Genomic DNA, 21,987 nt, shown 5'->3' on the forward strand with positions numbered 1-21,987 from the left:
AAAAAAAAAAAAAAAAAAAAAAAAAAAAAAAAAAAAAAAAAATAGCTGGGCACGGTGGCGCATGCCTGTAATCCCAGCTACTTGGGAGGCTGGGGCAGGAGAATGGCTTGAACCTGGGAGGCGGAGGTTGCAGTGAGCTGAAATCGCACCATTGCACTCCTGCCTGGGCAAAAAGAGCGAAACTCCAGCTCAAAACAAAACAAAACAGAAAACGTACATTTGGTAAAAACATATTGTAAACCTATGTGACCATATTCCTGAAAAAAGAGACTATGGCAAATAACAAAGGAGAAAACATGTATTAAGAGACTTAAGAATATAAATTAACAAGAAAAAATGGGAAACAATTCAAGAGAAAAATGGACAAAGATTATGAACAATCAGTAAAATACCTTATGAAAAGTCAGAATAATCCAAATATTCATCCTCAGAAGATCACATCAATAACTTATGATGTATCATATAATGGAATACTGTGTTATCAGTAAGAAAAAACAATCTCTGGGCAGTGTCACAGAAAGCCATCTAAGGTACACTATCAAGTAAAACAGCATGGTGCTTATGTAGTCTGGTTTCCTTATGTATTTTAAATCTGTAAGGAGGGTGCTGCTTTTTTCCTATTTGAATTATTTCATAGGATGTACTTCCAGTGTAGTAATTCTTAAAACAAATTAACTTTTTAAAAAAGCATCTTGTCTGTGTATTTTAAAATCTAGTTGGCTCTGCTATTGTCAGGTTCTAGAGAGGGAACGGTCTAAAAATGGGCTTATCTCTTGCTCTTTTTGCCAACCACTACTTGGTCTTTGATTCCACCGCAAGGCCATGACACATCTTTCAAAAATGCACTCTACCCACCTTCAGTGGGCTGCTTTGAGATACTTATAGGAAACAGATGATTATCCCCAACACGCCAACAAGGCTCACTTTCCAAACAGTGACATCCAGAAGCTGCTGTTTGAAAGAAAGACCACTCAGCATAAAGGAACCCCAGGATGGAATGAAAAGTCTGAGCGGACAGAGGAGCATACACTGTTACAGGCGTTATCAGCAAAGCATAACCTCTGGAAGACACTCCCCAGGATGAATAGCAGACAACAACTAAAACAAGATTCTTTAATAAATTGTAAGGTTCCTACAGACTATCAGATTCTTTAACAGATTCTTAGGAGGCATATCAACTGAATGAAATGTAGATTTTGAGTAAAAATCTATAAAAAAAAAAAAAAAATCACAAGCCAGGTGCAGTGGCTCACACCTGTAATCCCAGCACTTTGGGAGGCTGAGGCAGGTAGATCACGAGGTCAAGACATCGAGACCATCCTGGTCAACATGGTGAAACTCTGTCTCTACTGAAAATACAAAAATCAGGGTGTGGTCACGCACCTGTAGTCCCAGCTACTCGGGAGGCTGAGGCAGGAGAATCGCTTGAACCCAGGAAGCAGAGGTTACAGTGAGCCAAGGTTGTGCCACTGTACTCCAGCCTGATAAAAAGAGACTCCATTTCAAAAAAATAAAAAATAAAAAATAAAAAAAAGAAAAGAAAAAACCAACCAAACAAAAAAAAAAAACCCCAACGAATTACAACATATGAGGCCACTGGAAAAGCGACTCTTCTGTAGACACTGGATGACATGAAGTTACTGTTAAATTTGTGTGTGTGTGTATGTATGTATTTATTTATTTTAGAGACAGAGTGTCACTCTTGTTGTCCAGACTGAGTACAATGGTGTGATCTTGGCTCACCGCAACCTCTGCCTCCTGGGTTCAAGCAATTCTCTGTCCTCAGCTTCCCAAGTAGCTGGAATTACAGGCATGTACCACCACACCTGGTTAATTTTGTATTTTTAGTAGAGACGGTGTTTCTCCATGTTGGTCAGGCTGGTCTCAAAACTCCCGACCTCAGGTGATCCACCCACTTTCAGCCTCCCAAAGTGCTGGGATTACAAGCATGAGCCACCATGGTGGACCTAAATTTATTAACATGTGATAAAGACCTTGTCTTTAGATCTACAAAGCCTAACTTCTACATGCATGTTATCAAAAGCTCTTGAAGTACAGTGCATGGTCCCAGACCTTTCAGAAGACCATGACGTCAAAACTATTTCCATAACATACTAAGACATTATTTACCTTTTCACTCATTCTCTCACAATAACACAGTGGATCTAGTTTTCTAGTTGCTTTGTGACGTGTGATGCCACTGTGCTAGAAGATAATGACATAAGTTTCAAAATTCTGTTTTACTATTTAATATGGTAAATACTGAGAGGTATACTGCATATGTTAAGGAAATCTCTTTGGCGTCCTCAGTAATTGTTAAGGTTATTCACGAATCTCGAGATTAAAAAAAAGTTTCGGAGATCATTGTTTTATACTATTATGTCGACTTCATATGATTTAAACTCTCCAAAATAGAAGGAATTTTTTAAATGGGCATTAAGGAGTAGAGTGATGAATGAATTAGGAATAGGAACAATTATCAATCTATCCAGTAACCGTAAACCCATGAGAAGTTCCTTCTCAATCAACTCTAAATCACATTCATACAGACTCTTCTTCAAATGCCAGGTACAAGTAAAATTTAAGTTAACATTCCCCTCTACTAACATTTCAAAAGATACAAATACAATTTAAACATTGAGAATTACTTCATCCTCTTTTCTGAAGTTAAAAAAAAAAATCCTCTCATTGTTTACAACAGTCACAGGGTTTCAGATCCATCACCCAACACTCTCATCAACCTTGTGGGGAAACTGTGTTCTACTCTTATTTCTCCCTCACCCCGACTTGGCACTAATCAAATCCAAACAGCCCAAACTGATTTTCTGTTCTGGGATGTGCAAAATTCCACTGCCTGAAAACGTGCCTGGTAGCTGCCGTTGAGAAGCTTGGGGCAGCAGACCGTCTACAGTGTTTGTCACTTCAGTGGGAATAGGCGGCGCTTCCTTGTCTATGCTTCGCTATGCTCCTCCCTGTCACCCCTGGGCTTTTCAAGCTGTAACATCTATCTAGGCATTTGCCTTCCCCCTTCACCAAGTTAGTTTCTACTCTAGAAGGCAACTACAAGGCTGGTGGCTGCAAACCCCAGTCCAGGCCTTTCCCTAGCAGAGCTCTTGACTTAGGTGGGTGGCGGGGGCCAGCTTGAAACCACCTTTCTTCTTCTTTTCTTTTTAAAGAGACAGGGTTTCACCATGTTGCCCAGGCTGGTCTTGAACTCCTGGACTTGAGCTATTCACCCGCCTCAGCCTCCCAAAGTGTTGGGATCACAGGCGTGACCCACCATGTCCAGCATCCATTTGAATGCTTCTTAAAGCCCAGAGCGCTGGGCCCAACTCCCAGTTTCTGAGTCAATAAAGAAGTCTGCGTATCTAGCACGCTCCTAGGGGATGCTGCTGCTGCTGCTGCTGTTGCTGATGGTCCAGGAGGAGCCCACTTCAAGAACCACTACACTGGTGTTTCCTCTGGGACCCGAATGCCTGTACTTCTCCTGGGCTCTGCCACCTCTTCCTTGATAACATGTCAGAGGGTGAGATGACCACCTTGGAACACAGCTTTCTCCATCAGTGAAATGGAGACTGACAACAGACACTTCACTGAGTGGCTATAGAGGAGCACGCAGACCAGCAAGCACCTCATCAGTGGGCAGTAGAGAGGCAGGACGAAACCTTTATCAGGTTCACTGATGCACTCCAAAGCCGATTCCAAAAAAAGTGGCCTCTTTCAGCCATGTGTTCATTCATACCTCCATACGCTTTCCTCAGAGGCTGAAAACTGGCAATCCCTCCAAAGGAAAGCCCTGTATTTTTCCAATTGCCTGACCTGCAAGCTATCCTACTTCTTTAAGAATTCTCATTTTAAAGACAGAAATGGGGCAGAGATCCCTATCCTAGAAAGAAATCCGTCTCTTCCAAGCATGAGTGGCACAGGACCCATTTTACGCTTTACTCGCAGGGATAGACCGCGGTTAGGTAGGAAGTATTATTGAAAGCACTTCAGCTCACTTACCTTGGCCATGCCTCCTGCCTGTGCGGTGTTCAGTCCTGCGTGGCCGGCCATTTGCGGGGAAACCTGCGTTAGAGTCTCAGCCAGCACGCTGCTCGTGGCCCCCTGCATGGCTGGAGTAGGGTATGGCATTCCAGCTCCCCTTCCTCTGCCAGCAGCCCCAAGAGATCCATTCATGACTTGCGCCTGTCCTTGAGAAGCCTGATTCATTAAGCTATGGCCAGAGTTACTATTGAGGAGGCCTGGGTGGGTCTGGTTAAAGTTGGCATTCATGCAGATACCAGGTCCGGTCTGTGACGTGGTAGGGCTGCTAGTCGCCAGCTTTTGTGCTTGAGGATTCAGTGCCTGGGAGGCAGGGGGGGTGGGCCCAGAGGTGCTGGCTGCCTGTTTTGGCAGGCTGGGGGCTGAAGAATCTCCCTGGCTCAGAGGACTCTTGCCCATGGCACCGAGGCTGGCCATGTTCGCACTGTTCGGCTGCCCTTGAGCCTGGCCACCCAAGCCCTGCTGCACGGGGCTGCTGGCGCTCACATTTCCTATTCCTGGGTTGATACTAGAGCTGCTGCCTCCTCGTAGAAGCTCCGACAGTTGTTTATGTTTGGAAGCAGCATCTGGAACAAGGTTCCCACTGGTTAAAAGGCCTAATTCTCCTCCATTGGGTATCAGCTCATCAGGAAGATCATTTTCCAAGTCAAACAATGATCCAAAATCTAGAAATTAAGCAGAAATGGAAATGAGAAACTAAGCAAACTTAACAGCTCTCCAACTGCCCTGTTTCTACGATCTTAACCTAATGGGGCATTCAGCATGGAACACTAGCATGTCTTAAGAGTCATGTCAAAATGATTTGCAAGTTTGTTTGGGAAAAGAAAAAATATCCTTCAAATTCTGAAAACAGAAAAGTTAAACAGAGATGAGAAGGACAGCCCTACTAGATTTATCATATTCTAAAACAATAATTAAATACTGTCATGTGAGGGCAAACTCAGAAAATAAAGTAAAATAAAACAAGAAGCAGCCCCAAAATTCAATGAATTGTAATTTTAAAATGCTTTTAAGGCCGGGCGTGGTGGCTCAAGCCTGTAATCCCAGCACTTTGGGAGGCCGAGGGGGTGGATCACGAGGTCAAGAGATCGAGACTATCCTGGTCAACACGGTGAAACGCCATCTCTACTAAAAATACAAAACATTAGCTGGGCATGGTGGTGCGTGCCTGTAATCCCAGGTACTCAGGAGGCTGAGGCAGGAGAATTGCCTGAACCCAGGAGGCGGAGGTTGCGGTGAGCCGAGATCGCGCCATTGCACTCCAGCCTGGGTAACAAGAGCGAAACCCCGTCTCAAAAAAAAAAAAAAACGCTTTTAAGAATCTATGTGTGCAAAGAAGTAACTGAGCATTGACTTAGACAACCAATTTGGGGACAGTAAAGCCCAATCTTAATTGCATTACTTGAACATTACTTGAAAGTTAAAATACCAAAACAACAACAAAACTAGCTTTAACACAAAATGAAATCAGTGATTTCTTAAAGTGCCGAAGCTGCAGGAAATGATAATAAAGACATACACAGAAACTACAAAGAGTTGAAAATAAAAGACAATAAGAGCCTAAAAGTATTTGAATTCTATGAAAGGGGTAAATGTCAATCACACAGGAAGCTGAGAAGTACACCGAGTTCCGAGTATAAACGGACAAAGGAGTTAAGCAGATCACTACCTCAAAAGGAGATAGAACACTCAACAAAACAGACCATCCTTCCTGATCAGGAAACAAATGGGAACTAGAACAACCCCTTTTTCTGGCCCCTTTCAAAGTAACTTTTCTCTGAACTGTGGTCTACACATGTCATCTCTACCCTCTCATCTCCCACACACTCTAAACCACGACAGTCAGGCTATTCATGTATGTGCAAAGGAAAAGATATGTAGAAATATATTCATTTTAGTATTATCCATAGCATCCAAAAAAAAAGTAATCCAAGCACTCTGGGAGGCCAAAGTGGGCAGACCACGTGAGGTCAGGAGCTTGAGACCAGTGTGGCTACCATGGCAAAACTTTGTCTCTACTAAAAATACAAAAATTAGCTGGGTGTGGTGGGGGCACCTGGAATTGCAGCTACTCAGGACAGAGGCAGAGGCAGGAGAATCGCTTGAACCCTGGAGGCAGAGGTTGCCGTAAGCAGAGATATCGCCACTGCACTCTGTCTCAAAAATAAATAAGTAAATAAAAATAAAACACCATACACTCATTAAATAATTATGACAATGGAAATATAGGAAAATGTGTGCATATTATGGAAAAGCAAGCAAATTGAAAATGTAGGCAAAATGGCACCCAGGGTAAGAGCAGAACTAATTAAAGTATGTGGATACAAGCAACAGCTAGAAAGACACAGGCCAAAATGCACAGTCACACCAGTGACATGGTAGCGCAAGGGGTACATGCAATTTTTTTTTTTTTTTTGAGACGGAGTTTCGCTCTTGTTACCCAGGCTGGAGTGCAATGGCGCGATCTCGGCTCACCGCAACCTCCGCCTCCTGGGTTCAGGCAATTCTCCTTCCCCAGCCTCCTGAGCCACTGGGATTACAGGCACGCGTCACCATGCCCAGCTAATTTTTTGTAGTTTTAGTAGAGACGGGGTTTCACCATGTTGACCAGGATGGTCTCGATCTCTTGACCTCGTGATCCACCCGCCTCGGCCTCCCACAGTGCTGGGATTACAGGCTTGAGCCACCGCGCCCGGCCCATGCAAATTTTTTTAACTTAACACACCTACCTTTAGGAAACTAAAACCTGGTGGCCAGCCTTGGTGGCTCATGCCTGTAATCCCAGCACTCTGTGAGGCTAAGGCAGGTGGATCACCTGAGGTCAAGAGTTCAGGACCAGCCTAGCCAACATGGTGAAACCCTGTCTCTACTAAAAATAAAAAAAATTAGCTGTGTGTGGTGGCATGTGCCTGTAATCCCAGCTACTCAGGAGGCTGAGGCAGGAGAATCGCTTGAACCTGGGGGGGTGGGGCAGAGGTTGCAGTGAGTGGAGACTGCACCACTTCACTCTAGCCTGGACGAAAGAGCAAATCTCTGCCTCTAAAAAAAAGAAAGAAAAAAAGAAAGAAAAGAAAACTAAAACCTGCTGGGTGCAGTGGCTCATACTTATAATCCTAGCACTTTGGGAGGCCAAGATGCAAAGATCACCTGAGGTTGGGAATCTGAGACCAGCCTGACCAACACAGAAAAACCCTGTCTCTCCTAAAAATGCAAAATTAGCTGGGCGTGGTGGTACATGGCTGTAATCCCAGCTACTCGGGAGGCTGAGGCAGGAGGATCACTTTAACCCAGGAGGTGGAGGTGGCGGTGAGCTGAGATTTCGCCATTGCACTCCAGCCTGGGCAGTGAGAGCAAAACTAGGCTCAAAAAGAAAAGACAATAAAAAATTAAAGCCTTTTTTTCTGCATGGTGGCAGACCCTAATGTCTGCTTAACCAATATGCCTGACCCCATGCTGCTGGCAACACCCACATGATCTGAGGTGGCTGCCTGGGAGGTTCCTCTGAGGAAGGGCAATACCTTCCCTGGCCGCAAGAAAGAGAGTGACCAGATAAGCCAACCACCATGATCACGTTCCCCTTTGCAAGTAACACAATTTCAGCTAAGGGAATCTGAAGGTACACTGAACCAGGATCACTGTGTAAAGGTGTTCCTGCCTCATAGTAGGAATGCTCAGAAAGAAATCTCTTCCTCCTCTTCACTAGATCTCATCGTGGACGGGTAACAAACACCCTGTAGCCAGGAGAGCAGACACCGCTAGCACACTAAGAATGGCTGCAGCCAAAAACACAAAACACCTGGAATAGGGAGATCATCTCTGAACTGCTGAGTGATGCAACCCTGGTACCTCCCCACCTTCGAACTTCATGTTATGTGAGAAAACACACTTGCTATCATTTAAGCCATTTCAGCTGGAGTTCAATGCAACTGCAGCTGAAAGCATCCTAACAGACCTATCATGTCTATGGAAGAAGTTCAAACACCTCTGCATGGCATGCAAGGCTATCTTCTTGGCCTTCCTTTACAGGACAACACCGGATGACCCCTACTTTCCAACCACAACACTGAGAGCTGTCACATGCATTGGGAAACTTTCTTCTTGAATCTCTCTCTCTTGTTCTAAAACTCGCCTCAATCCCCACTCAGGTTAAACACAGCAAATATGAAAAATTTCTTTGTGCTGCCCCTGCAGAATTGACCAGTCAGTCCCTCTTGTCGCCCTAGAAAACCACGTCTAATACACACTTTTATCTTCCTACCTGTCTATAAGGAATAAGATGTGATTCGAGGAATGTGCACATGCAACAGTTTTTACAGAAAAACTGAGACTAAGTTGCAGACAGTATCACACTATCCTCCTAAATACTTCAGTAGGTATCTCCTAAGAACATCCTCTTACATAATCACAGTATGCATGTGCAACTCAGGAAATGTAACATTGACACAAAATACATTGTCCTTATTCAAATTTTTTGGTTGTCCCAATAATGCCCTTTATCACATCTGTCTCTTCAAAATTACATGTCCTGTAACCACGAGATTAAAAAATCCAAGATGTAATTCAGGATCACGGTGCATTTAATTGTCATGTCTCTGTAGCCTTGCTTAATCGAAAAAGGTTTAAAAGTTCCCTGCCCTTTGTCTTTTATAACGTACTTTTATTTTTTGAGACAGCGCCTTGCTCTGTCACCCAGGCTAGATGGAGTGCAGCAGTGGGATCTCAGCTCACTGCAACCTTTGACTCCCGGGTTCAAGCAATTCTCCTGCCTCAGCCTCCGAGTAGCTGGGATTACAGTCATATGTTACCGGTAACACCCAGCTAATTTTTGTATTTTTAGTAGAGACGGGTTTCTCCATGTTGCGCAGGCTGGTCTCGAACTCCTGACCTCAGGTGATAAGCCCGCTTAGGCATCCCAAAGTGCTGGGGTTACAGGCATGAACCACTGCGCACAGCCATAACTGAGGTTTTTGAAGAATGGAGGTCAGTTGTTTTATAGAAGGTCCTTCAGCCTTTTGGCTCTCTGAGCAGCACCATGGCGGTTGGCAAGAATAAGCGCCTTACAAAAGGCGGGAAAAAGGGAGCCAAGAAGAAAGTGGTTGATCCATTTTCTAAGAAAGATTGGTATGATGTGAAAGCACCTGCTATGTTCAATATAAGAAATACTGGAAAGACGCTAGTCACCAGGACCCAAGGAACCAAAATTGCATCTGATGGCCTCAAGGGTCGAGTGTTTGAAGTTAGTCTTGCTGATTTGCAGAATGATGAAGTTGCATTTAGAAAATTCAAGCTGATTACTGAATATGTTCAGGGCAAAAACTGCCTGACTAACTTCCATGGCATGGATCTTACCCGTGACAAAATGTGTTCCATGGTCAAAAAATGGCAGACAATGATTGAAGCTCATGTTGATGTCAAGGCTACCGATGGTTACTTGCTTCGTCTGTTCTGTGTTGGTTTTACTAAAAAACGCAACCATCAGATACGGAAGACCTCTTATGCTCAGCACGAACAGGTCCGCCAAATCCGGAAGAAGATGATGGAAATCATGACCTGAGAGGTGCAGACAAATGACTTGAAAGAAATGGCCAATAAACTGATTCCAGACAGCAATGGAAAAGACATAGAAAAGGCTTGCCAATCTATTTATCCTCTCCATGATGTCTTCGTTAGAAAAGTAAAAATGCTGAAGAAGCCCAAGTTTGAATTGGGAAAACTCATGGAGCTTCATGGTGAAGGCAGTAATTCTGGAAAAGCCACTGGGGATGAGACAGGTGCTAAAGTTGAACGAGCTTATGGATATGAACCACCAGTCCGAGAATCTGTTTAAAGTTCAGACTTATAATAGTGGCAAATAAAAAGTCTTATTTGTGGTCGGGCGTGGTGGCTCACGCCTGTAATCCTAGCACTCTGGGAGGCCGAGGTGGGTGGATCACCTGAGGTCAGGAGTTCAAAACCAGCCTGGTTATTATGGTGAAAACCCATCTTTATTTAAAAATAAATAAATAAACAAATAAAGAGAAAGTCCTTCAATTTGGAGTACCTCCTCATGGTTACAGGACATGTCATTCCGAAGAACAAGAATCTGATCCTGGCTATAGCAGACAGCTCCATGAGGACACAGGGCCTGAAACTGGTAAACTACGTCTCAGCATGCTTCTGAAGGTCCCAATCCAAAGCTTTTATGCTATTGTGGTATCCTAAATTTGGAGATTCACTAAGGTGTCCAGGTACAAAGACTGTACAATGTAAGATTTTATTAAAAAACCCTCTCTATCATAACCTGCCCTTCAGGCTTTGTCCTACTGCACACACACTTATACTCAGTACTCCTTCATAAATATTTGTGTCCAACCCAAATGACAAATGTTTGAGGTGGTAGATATCCTAATTGCCCTGATTTGCTCATTACACAATGAATGCATGTTGCAAAATATTCTGTACCTCATTAATATATACAATTATTACATGTCAACTACAAATAAAAAGAAAATATAAAATATATACCCCCCTAATAACAACTTTTTCTTTTTTATTCAATTTTTTAGAGAGAGGGTCTTGATCCATCACCCAGGCTGGAGTGCAATAGCACAGTCACAGCTCACTGTAACCTTGAACTTCTTGACTCAACCAATTCTCCCGCTTCAACCCCCTATAGCTGGGACCACAGGTGTGCCTCACCACACACAGTTCATTTTTTGTTTTATTTTAAACTAATTAATTATTTTGACAGGGTCTCGCTCTGCTGCCCAGGCTGGAGCGCAGTGGAGTTGCAGGCTCACTGCAGCCTCTGTCTCCCAGGCTCAAGCAATCCTCCAACCTCAGCTTCCAGTAGCTGGGACCACAGGTGCGCACCAACACATCCAGCTAATTTTTGTACTGTTTTGTAGATACAGGGTTTCACCAGGTTTCCCAGGCTTGCCAGCTAATTACAATTTTAGAGATGGGGTCTTGCTATGTTGCCCAGGCTAATCTCAAATTCCAAGCCTCAAGAAATATTCCCACCTTGGTCTCCCAAAGCATTGGGATTACAGGCATGAACCACTGGTGGCCCAAAATAACTACTTTTAAAAATGCAGTGTTTCATGAAAAAGAAAATTCATCTAATCCAGGAAGTGGAGTCATTACATTAGAGATCAGCTTTCCTTCCTTTTCGTCCAGGGTGAGAATGAAGAGACCATGTCAAGCAAGCACCGTAAATCAGAAGCAAACAAGTGCCAAATATTTTATATTTATGTTTGGAAAAATCTGCAAAAGGTGACCTAACTGGCTATTTCAAACATCCGTAAGCACTCTTTCCAGGAGAGGCAGACCAGGCCACAGAACAGCAGACACACTCAGAGCACAGTCACTTAAACCCAGCAGGGCCTGGCCTCACTGTGGGCCAATGAACAGGACACCTGGAAGCTGAGCAAAGAAGTTCAAATCCTGCATACTTGGGTAAACTGCTTCATCCCTGCATCTTCATACCCTCACCTAAAAAACAAGGGTACCAGCACCCCAGAGTTACATGGAAGAAGTTGAACTGTGGCACCTTGGGCCATAGACAGTGGTTATCTTATTATATCTTGCAGAATAATTTTACTCCAAAAATTTCTTACCTAAAAAAATTCACCCATCATCCTGCCACTCTCAAGAGCTATCAGTTTTCATTTGTAGTTTATTCCAGATCTTATCAAATTCACAGGCAAGTTTCAAAGTTGTAAGCAGGGCTTCTGTCCTAGGCTACTGTTTTTGTTTTTCACTGGTCTGCTATACTTGGACCACTATGACTACTATTTCATCCTATTTCAGTCCAAATACATCTACCAGCTGTTTGAGTGAAGGAAGGGTTGACTAATTCTTCTTCTGTAATTCACCAGTCCAAACACATATGAGTATGTTTAAAGCCAAATATATAGGTGTGGCTTTTTAAAAAGACAAGATGGGGCAGAGGCACAGTGGCTCACACCTATAATCCCAGCATTTTGGGAGGCTGAGAAGGGCGGATCACAAGATCAGGAGCTCGAGACGAGCCTGGCCAATATGGTGAAACCCCATCTCTACTAAAAATACAGAAATAAGCTGTGTGTCGTGGTGGGCGCCTGCAGTCCCAGCTTCTAGGGAGGCTGAGGCAGGAGAATCACTTGAACAACGGAGGCAGGGGTTATAGTGAGCCAAGATCACGCCACTGCACTCCAGCCTGGGCGACAGAGCAAGACTCCATCTCAAAAAAAAAAAAAAAGGGCAAGACGGGGTGCACACATAACCATACCATCACCCTTTTGTTTACCACTGTCACCACATTTCCATATTCCCTAGTTAAAAAAAAAAAAAACTGACAAAGGGGAGTGAAGGAGGCAGGCCAGGATATTGCAACACGGTACAGCTTTGCTTTCTACACACCAGTGTCCCAACACATGGGTTGAGCAAGAACAATCTGAATCATAGGAAGTTCCTAAGGTTCAGGATTGACAGCGACCACTTCCAGTCCCAGGTAAGTTCTCTTCATCACCAGGGGACTCAGGAGAATGCAAAGCAAAGGCTGCAGGGAAGCTGTGGGCACCCTGCACCCAGGGCATCTGTGTCTCAAGGGAGACTTCCTCAGCTGATGTCAAACAGCAAACACTGCCTGTCACACTTCCATAGCTAGGGACAGGAATTTCCTCTTTTGGAGCTTCCTGGCTGCCAACTAGGAGGTGACCCCTTTCATTAAGCTGAAATAAAAGAAAAAAGAGGCTACACACTTCACCATTTCTATCACACTCTTACAAGGCTGGGGAGACCCAGTGAGGAATTAGGAAAATAGCAGGGACTTAAGAAGGAGAAAGTCACAGCCAAACTCAACCAGCCTCAGGAAAGGCAAGCTGTTTACCAAGCAAGGTAAAGAGGACATTCACTTCTATACTAGGAAACCTAAGCCAGTGGTCTGCACACAGACTGTTAGGTGGGGATCACTCCTAAACACTGAAGACAAACGGTACCCACATGTGTTCCAGGATCCATCCTTAAAAATCATGATCAGAAATGCAAGGAATGAACTACTAGAATCAAACACCAGGTGGGTGGCTAAATCAATCTGTACACCCAATAACATTTGAAAACAGTCTCATTTGAAAAAAATTTCAAAAACATCAGCCAAAGTGTCCACAGAACACACCTTTCTTCATGTTTTCTACAGTCTCCCCTTTCATAATACCCTATTTTTTTCTCTGATTTCAACTTCAAGCCCCAAATTATCTATATTGATAGGACTGGTTTATCACACCCTCTCCTGGAAATATGAACTCTTTTATGTCCTACAGACATGAGTTACAATTATGATAACAACTTCACATAATAACACATGAGGCTATAAGCTCCCTGAAATCACGGATCCTGTCTTGCTCAGTACTATCTACTCAGTGCCTAGCATAAAATGCTTTGTATGTACTAGGCACTCAATAAACCCATGTGCTGAATGAGTGCACAAATTAGAGGATACACAATATGAACAAGCTGCTTGTCTAGTCGAAGATATAAAGCAGTAATCTTAATGTTTACCACTACTTGCTGAAAACAAACAATAATGAATTCTTCAGAAATATTACACTGACTCATCTTTCTCTTTATGCCTTTTTCCTACTGCCTTCTTTACCCTTTAAAGGATCGCCCAAGTATATTTCACTCTGTGGCTACAAACTCAGCATCAATGAACTTCAACCCTAGAACTGATACATAGATTAAATGGCATAATATAGAATGAGCAACAGTAGCGTGAGAAATAAGCATGTAAGAGTTCAGATGCTGTTTTGTGATGTGTTCATATTTCTCTGCTTTCCCTCCCACACATATTTTCTCTTCCCCACCCACTTCTAATTTCCCTCTCACATTCCTATTTCCTGGGAAAAAGGTCTCCTTCCTTTAGATTTTTTTTTTCTTAGTTTCTTTAGCTTGTCTTCTGGCATTACTTTTGTGATACCGTGAATATGTATTTGGTCTTCTACCCTGTCTCCTGGCATTCAACTCCCGGCACACAATCCTTGGAATCTCCAAAGCAGTGTTATTTATTTATTTATTTAGGAGATGGAGTCTCACTCTGTCGCCCAGGATGGGGTGCAGTGGCACAATCTCGGCTCATTACAGCCTGCACCTCCCAGGTTCAAGCAATTCTCCTGCCTCAGCCTCCTGAGTAGCTGGAATTATAGGCGTACACCACCATGCTGGGCTAACTTTTTGTATTTTTAGTAGAGACAGAGTTTCACCATATCGGTCAGTCTGGCCTAGAACTCCCAACCTCAGGTGATCCACCTGCCTCACCCTCACAAAGTGCTAGGATTACAGGCATGAGCCACCACACCCATCCAGTAATATCTTTCTGTATGCTCATGAAATGACTGAATGCTATGAGTCCTTAGGTTGCTTCAGATGGGAGCTGGTCACAAGGAAGACCAAGGCATGACTAACGAGAGGACTGGGACTTTCAGTCCATCTTTAATTTTCAGGGAAGGGAGAGATGCTAAAGCTTAAGTGGATCTCCAATAGCCAATGATTTAATTAATCATCCCTATGTAATGAAGCCTCCATAAGAGCTTCCAGATAGCTGAACACATGGAGGTTCCTAAAGAGTGGCACACCCGGAGGGGGCAAAAAAACTACATTGCCCTCTCACATGCCTTGCCCTATCACCTGATATTCAGTGGTATCCTACATAATATCCTATACAATAAAAAACCAGTAAACATGTTTCCTTGAGCTCTGTGAGCGGCACCAGCAAATTAACTGAACCCAAGGAGGAGCCTGTAGGAACCCCATTTATAGCCAGTCAAATACACAGGTAAAACAACTTGGGGCTTGGAAACGACATGGGGTGGGCAGTCTTGGGGACTGACCCCTCATCTGTGGGATCTGACACTATCTACATGTCAGCTGGTGTCCACTGCATAACGGAGCACTTCCTCAGTGTTATGTGTGTGGCTGGGGGAACCTCCACAAATCTGGGCCCAGAAGTGTTCCATGGTGACTGCAGACACTTAGTATAGGAGCAAATGAATACAGAAGAAAGTTGATTTTTCCCTACATCCTCAGATTGTGCTATAATCATGACTACTAAAATGCTTCTGTTCAATTTTTCAAAAGCTAAATACTTTTATTTACCTACCCTCAAAAAACTTCCAAAAAGAATTTTTAATTTCTAAGTTAACACTGGACACAAGAGGTAATACATATGTTAACCAACTCAATTTAGCCAACCTATGATGTATATATATATTTCAAAACATCACGCTGTATATGATAAATACATACATAAAATTTTTATGTTAGTTAAAACAAAATTTGAGGAAAAAAAAACTACATACAAAAAACTTCATCCAGCAAGGGCAAAGAATCCTGGAAAAGTTCACATCTAGAGATGAGGAAATCTATAGAGTGGTGGAAGGATTCACAGGGTTATTATTATTGTTAAATGACCTAGAGGCCCACTAGGCTCTTGGTGTGTTTCCTGATACAGTACTAACTAGACACAATGGACACAGTAAGTACAGTCAGGTGTAGTGAGAAGAGTACTCAGCCAAGCCCTGTCTCAGATCACAGCTGTCACCACAGCCACTGCCTCCCTGTGTATTCCTCCTTAGCTCTAAAACGGAAGGACAGCTGGGTGCAGTGGCTCATGCCTGTAACCCCAGGACTTTGGGAGGCTGAGGCGGGTGGATCACCTGAGGTCAGGAGTTTGAGACCAGCCTGGCCAACATGGTGGACCCCAGTCTCTACCAATAATACAAAAATTAGCGGGGCGTGGTGGCAGGTGCCAGTAATCCTAGCTACTCTGGAGACTGAGGCAGGAGAATCGTTTCAACCCAGGAGGCAGAGTTGCAGTCAGCAGAGATTACACCACTGTACTCACATGGGCAACAAGACGGAAACTCCACCTCAAAAAAAGAAATAGGTTAAATTAAATTAAATGGAAAGACAGTAGCACCTGCTTCACAGGATCACTGATGAAAGAATTAAATCATACAATGTTTTACAATATAGCATTTAGCACTGAGCCTAGCATGCAGTAAAGTCTCAAAAAACATAAGTCATTATTATCATGTCCCAAGCCCATCTCCCAAGGCAGCTATGAGGGCTAATCAAGCCAAAGCCTGAAGAACCTGGCACCCCAGGGCTGGTACAGGGCAGGCATTTAACAGCCATCACTTATCAATGGTAGTGACTTGCCAATAAACTCAACCCTGCTGATCTGCGGCAATTCTAGTAGAATTAAAGGTTACTTAGCTTTGAAAGTTCTTGGGATTATACAATAAATATAACGGAAAAACTCTCCGTACCAAAAAAAAAAAAAAAAAAAAAAGAAGAAGGAAAGAGAAAAGCTGTTTTATTAATATTCATGCTATCGTAAGTAATTTTTATCTAAGCATTTAAACAAGTTCCCAAAAGACATCTAACTTTTTTTGTTTTACAATGACTATTAGGAAATAATTAAGGCAACCTCCTTCTAAAATCTTCCTTAATTCAGGATTCCTTTATGCAGATATACCAACCCCTAATTAGAACAGAATAATGAGGTTGAACTTCATTCTGAACAGCAATCTTACGTTGAGCAAGTCTTGCCCCTCCTCAGAATCACTGATCTGCTCAAGAGCCAGAGAGCTCTGCTGGCAGCCCCCTCCCTCTCCTCCCCTGTAGAAGAAAGCAGTCACTGCTCAGGGGCCCTCACTCCGTGCAGGACTGGCTGGGTTTATTTGAGACTAGAATAGAACTCGGCCTCCCCAGAGGACTGTACTCTAATTGAGGAAGACAGCCCATGGACATGAAGTCACAAACTTAAATTGATTAACACATATGTCATATTTTACAGCCAAGTAGAATAAGGTAGTGAACAACAGTAGGAAAGACTTCAAGTAAGAGGCAAACTGAGTAGAACTTTAGAGGGAAAGGACACAGAGAAAAGACAATTCTGAAGAGGCAGGGATGGAAGATAACAAGGCAGGCAGGCAGAGCTAGCTGCTCTGCTGTGGGGAGCATCAAGGTAAAAACTCCAAATGGCAGGGGCCCCTCGGCAGGTACAAGTTCAGCGCAGTGGGAAGGCCTTCACTACGGTAGGCAGCCTTGCTCTGTTGCCCAGACTGAAGTACAGTGACACGATCTCGGCTTATTAAATTAAGGTTTAATAAACCAAACTGTCTTAAAGCCGTCAACATTATACTAGCACTTAATATTTATACTAGAGCCTAGGATTTGAGTTTTCTCGTTTTCCTGTCATATGCTGTATTTTGTACAATGAACGATATAAAGGTGGACATTAACAATGATCTTCCCCAAGGAGTCCATCCTTTCCATTCTCTTTTTTTTTTTTTTTTGAGATGGAGTCTCACTCTGTCAACCAGGCTAGAGTGCAGTGGTGCAATCTTGGCTCACTGCAACCTTCCACCTCTTGGATTGAAGCGATTCTCCTGCCTCAGCCTCCCCAGTACCTGTGACTACAACATGTGCCACCATGCCCAGCTAATTTTTATATTTTTAGTAGAGATGGGGTTTCACCATGTTGGCCAGGCTGGTCTTGAACTCCTGACCTCAAGTGACCCCCCGACTTTGGCCTCCCAAAGTGTTGAGTTTACAGATGTAAGCCACCGTACCGGCCACAGGAGTCCATTTTTCATACAGGACATTCTAGTGGGGTTCTCCCTACTGTATCAGATACACATACCTACTGTAGTGAGGCCCTTCCCAATGTATCAAACTCGTACCTACCGAAGGGCTCCTGCCACCTTGGAGTTTTTCCCTTGAAGCTCCCCACGGCAGAGCAGCCGCTTTGCCTGCCTGCCTTGCAGCCTTCCATTCCTAACTCTTTGGAATTGTGTTTTCTGTTTCCTTTCCCTCTAAAGTTCTGCTGAGAGTCTGCCTCTCATTTGAAAGCTGAATTACAGGATAAATATGCTTCATGTCACAGAAGGGTCCATCCAGGGGGACTCTTTTTTAGATGGAAATCTGCCTAGTAAGTACATTTAATATGGAAACATCATAAACTTCAAAGTCTGAAGTAAGGGGAAAGAAATCAAGCTATGGTATTAGGTTAAACTAATTGAAATAAAAATTACACAACCTTAGAAACTGTAATACAAATCAGAAGGGAAATATCTGATTTATTAAAATGCACTTAATACAATTTTCAAGAATAATTCTACCTGGAAAAGGTAAAACATAGTTCGTGTAACTGATTATAAAATTTTTACTTTTTTATTCATTCTCAAATGCACTTCACGGCTATACTCTGTATCAGGTATCGAAAAACATCTTGCTTCCCTGAATCGTTGCTGTTTACCTTTCATTTAAAGAACCCAAGCAAGACTGGGCTGGGCACCATAGCTCACGCCTATAATTCCAGTACTTTAGGAGGACAGGTTGGCAGATCACCTGAGGTCAGGAGATCAAGACCAGCCTGACCAACATGGTGAAAACCTGTCTCTACTAAAATTACAAAATCAGCCAGGTATGGTGGTGGGCACAAGTATCATCTACCTGGGAGGCTAACACTGGAGAACTGCTCAAACATGGGAGGCAGAGGCTGCAATGAGCTGAGATCGCAACATTGCACTTCTGCCTGAGCAACAGAACAAGATTCTGTCTCAAAAAAACAAAACAAAACAAAAGAAAAAACCCAGACAGTCCTTATTGAAAGTTGTTGGCTGGGCACAGTGGCTCACCCTATAATGTAAAGTCAAGGCAGGCAGATCACCTGAGGTCGGGAGTTCAAGACCAGCCTGGTCAACACAGAGTAACCCCATCTCTACACAAAATTAGCTGGGCATGGTGGTGCATGCCTGTAATCCCAGCTACTCCGGAGGCTGAGGCAGGAGAATGGCTTGAACCCATGAGGCGGAGGTTGTGGTGAGCCAAGAGGGCACCATTGTACTCCAGCCTGGGTAACAAGAGTGAAACTCCATGAAAGGGGAAGGGGGGAGGGGGGAGGAGAAGAGAGAAAGGGGGAGGGGTGAGGGGAGAGGGGACAGAGGGGAGGGGGGAGAGAAAGAGGGGAGGGGGGAGAGAAAGAGGGGAAGGAGGGAGGGGAGGGGGAGAGAAAGAGGGGAGGGAGGGAAGGGGAAGAAGGGAAGAAAGCTAGTTCTTTGTCATCTGGGACTCTAAACTATCCTGGAAATGAAGCCAGTCTCCTATTTTCATTCGGTACACTTAGAAGTTACAGGAAAGTGCCATTCCCAGACAGCCAAGACAATTTTGTTTCCTCAGCATGGTTTGTGTGCTGCCTCCCTCAGCCCTGAAGCGTGGGTACAAGGGTGAACAGAAGGTAGCTGTCACAGCAGCCAGCTGCCACCAGACCATAGTAATAACCCAGTAGCCCCTGCACGTTAGCCCAATTATCTGGGACAGGAGAGCAAAAAGGGGTTCATTGTTTACTACCACCACAGCTGAGAGGGGCACCAGACCCCAGGGAGGTGCCACAGTCAGCTGCCTGTCCACCCTGCTTACAGGGAGAGGATTCTCCAGCCAAGAACAGTCCTGGAGGAGGAGGAATGTAGAGGCTGAGCTAGAATCTAGCCCTTGTAGAAGCAGCCCCAGACCCGAGATTCCCAGCCACCTCATATTCCCCAACCATATCATAAGAACAAGCAAACAAACATCCAGAGACCAGGTCCTTTGCCCCGAATGCTGTGAGATGCAGCTGGCAGGCGGCAACACCAAGTTGAGAAAGGGGGAAAGATCATATCCCAGACATGAAAGCAGACTCGGAAGTGCCAGTCCATGTACAACACATGGAAGCATGTGCGCTATTTGAGAGCCACAAACAGGAAATGAATGCATTAAATCCAAAAACGTACACGAGGACCGGGCACGGTGGCTCACGCCTGTAATGCCGGCACTTTGGAAAGCAGAGGGAGGTGGATTGCTTGTGTCCAAGAGTTCAATACTAGCCTGGGCAACATGGCAAAAGCCGGTCTCTACAAAAAAAAAAAGTACAAAAATTAGCCAGGCATGGTGACGCATGCCTGTAGACTATGTTGATAAAGAGTATCTGTGGTATGGGCAGGGCGCGGTGGCTCACACCTGTAATGCCACCACTTTGGGAGGCCAAGGTGGGAGGATTATGAGGTCAAGAAATTGAGACCATCCAGGACAACATGGTGAAACCCCATCTCTACTAAAATATAAAAATTAGCTGCAAGTGGTGGCATGTACCTGTAGTCCCAGCTACTCAGGAGGCTAGAGGCAGGAGAATCGCTTGAACCTAGGAAGCGGAGGTTGCGGTGAGCCGGGATCGCGCCACTGCACTGCAACCTGGCAACAGAGCAAGACTTCGTCTCAAAAAAAAAAATTAGAATATATGTGGCTGAAAACAGTGGTTTATGCCTGTAATCCCAGTACTGGGAGGCCAACGTGGGCAGATCACCTGAGGTCAGGTGTCGAGACCATGCTGGCCCACATGGCAAAATCCCTCCTCTACTAAAAATACAAAAAATTAGCAGGGCATGGTTGTGCATGTCTGTAACACCAGCTACTTGGGAAGCTGAGGCACCAGAATCGCTTGAACCCGACGGAGGTTGCAGTGAGCCACTATCATGCCAACGTACTCTAGCCTGTGTGACAGAGCAAGACTGTCTTTAAAAAAAAAAAAAGAAAGAAACAAAAAAAAAAAAAAAATGATGGGCGGGGGCTGGGGCCTTACGCTGTAATCTCAGCACTCTAGGAGGCCAAGGCAGGGGGATCAACAGGTCAAGAGATCAAGACCAACCTGGCCAACACAGCAAAACCTCGTCTTTACCAAAAACACAAAAATTAGCTGGGAGTGGTGGTCCCAGCTACTTGCAAGGCTGAGGTGGGAGAATCGCTTGAACCCAGGATGTGGAGGTTGCAGTGAGCTGAGACTGCGCCGCTGCAGTCCAGCCTGGTGACAGAGCAAGACTCCAAATTGGGGAGGGGTGGATATCAGCAACACATCTAGCAATGTCTACACTGAGAATATATGTGCTGCTTTTCACATTTTAAGACTCTATCAACACACATGCTCTTGAAGAAAATTTGATATGATCAAAACTATAAATGCATATGCCTTTTAACTACTAATTGTATTTCTATGAATCTGTTCAATATATTTGCTTGTCCACATAACTATACAGGGCTATTCATAAAGCACTGTTTGTGAGAAGACAAGACTGGAAATCACCTAAATGTCCATCCGTGGGGAGAAGATTAAAGCAATTAAGGCACAGTTCACATAAAGGAATAGTAGGCAACTATAAGAAGACAATAAAGGTATGCAACCATGTCTATACTACTGCTACCTCAGTTAAGAAGAAAAAAGTGGCCGGGCATGGTGGCTCGAGCCCGTAATCCCAATGCTTTGGGAGGCCAAGGTGGGTGAATCATGAGGTCAGGGGTTCAAGACCCGTCTGCCAACGTAGTGAAACCCCGTCTCTACCAAAAATACAAAAATTATCTGGGTGTGCTGGCATGCATCTGTAGTCCCAGCTACTTGGGAGGCTAAGGCAGGAGAATCACTTGAATCCAGGAGGTGGAGGTTGCAGTGAGCTGATACTGCGCCATTATACTCCAGCCTGGGTGACAGAGGAAGACTCCGTCTCAAAAAAAAAAAAGGAAGAAAAAAGCAAGAAGGGGGAAGAGAGCTAAGAAGAGACAACAGTGTCTGCCTGAATACAGATTAAATCTGGAAGAGGGCACTAGCTAGTTTTGTTTTGTTTAAAAAAAAAAAATGCACAAGAATATAAAATGAAAAACAGCCCAAAACATCCCTAACTCAACCATGAAAATCAAGTTCTAGAGACTTCCTTCCAGAAATTCCCTATACACACCATTAGCAAATCTCTTTCACTCCTACTAGAAATCTAATCATCATTTTTGCTCTCTATCCTGACTTTATTTATTGATTCTCAATCTTATCTTCCCTTCTAAGTACCCATCACTCTCCCTCACTTGGATCTGCCATGCCAGGGAACTCAGCTACTCTTCTGA

At 44.0% G+C, this 21,987-nt stretch overlaps 1 protein-coding gene and 1 pseudogene across 4 annotated transcripts in view; one reads left to right on the forward strand and one right to left on the reverse strand.

The window, feature by feature from the left end:
* Positions 1-21,987, reverse strand: part of CREBBP (CREB binding protein) — a 165,879-nt gene that overhangs the window by 128,274 nt on the left and 15,618 nt on the right. For all 3 annotated transcript variants that reach the window (XM_032257967.1, XM_032257969.1, XM_032257968.1), the window contains exon 2: positions 4,006-4,709. In XM_032257967.1, coding sequence (XP_032113858.1) covers positions 4,006-4,709 — 704 coding nt within the window. The remainder of the gene's footprint in view (positions 1-4,005; positions 4,710-21,987) is intronic.
* LOC116536270 lies at positions 9,046-9,915 on the forward strand (annotated as a pseudogene). The gene has a single exon (XR_004262560.1). The product of XR_004262560.1 is annotated as a 40S ribosomal protein S3a pseudogene (transcript).

The sequence above is a fragment of the Sapajus apella genome, unplaced genomic scaffold, assembly GCF_009761245.1.
Source record: "Sapajus apella isolate SASKATOON/1434 unplaced genomic scaffold, GSC_monkey_1.0 scaffold99, whole genome shotgun sequence".
Classification (NCBI taxonomy): domain Eukaryota; kingdom Metazoa; phylum Chordata; class Mammalia; order Primates; family Cebidae; genus Sapajus; species Sapajus apella.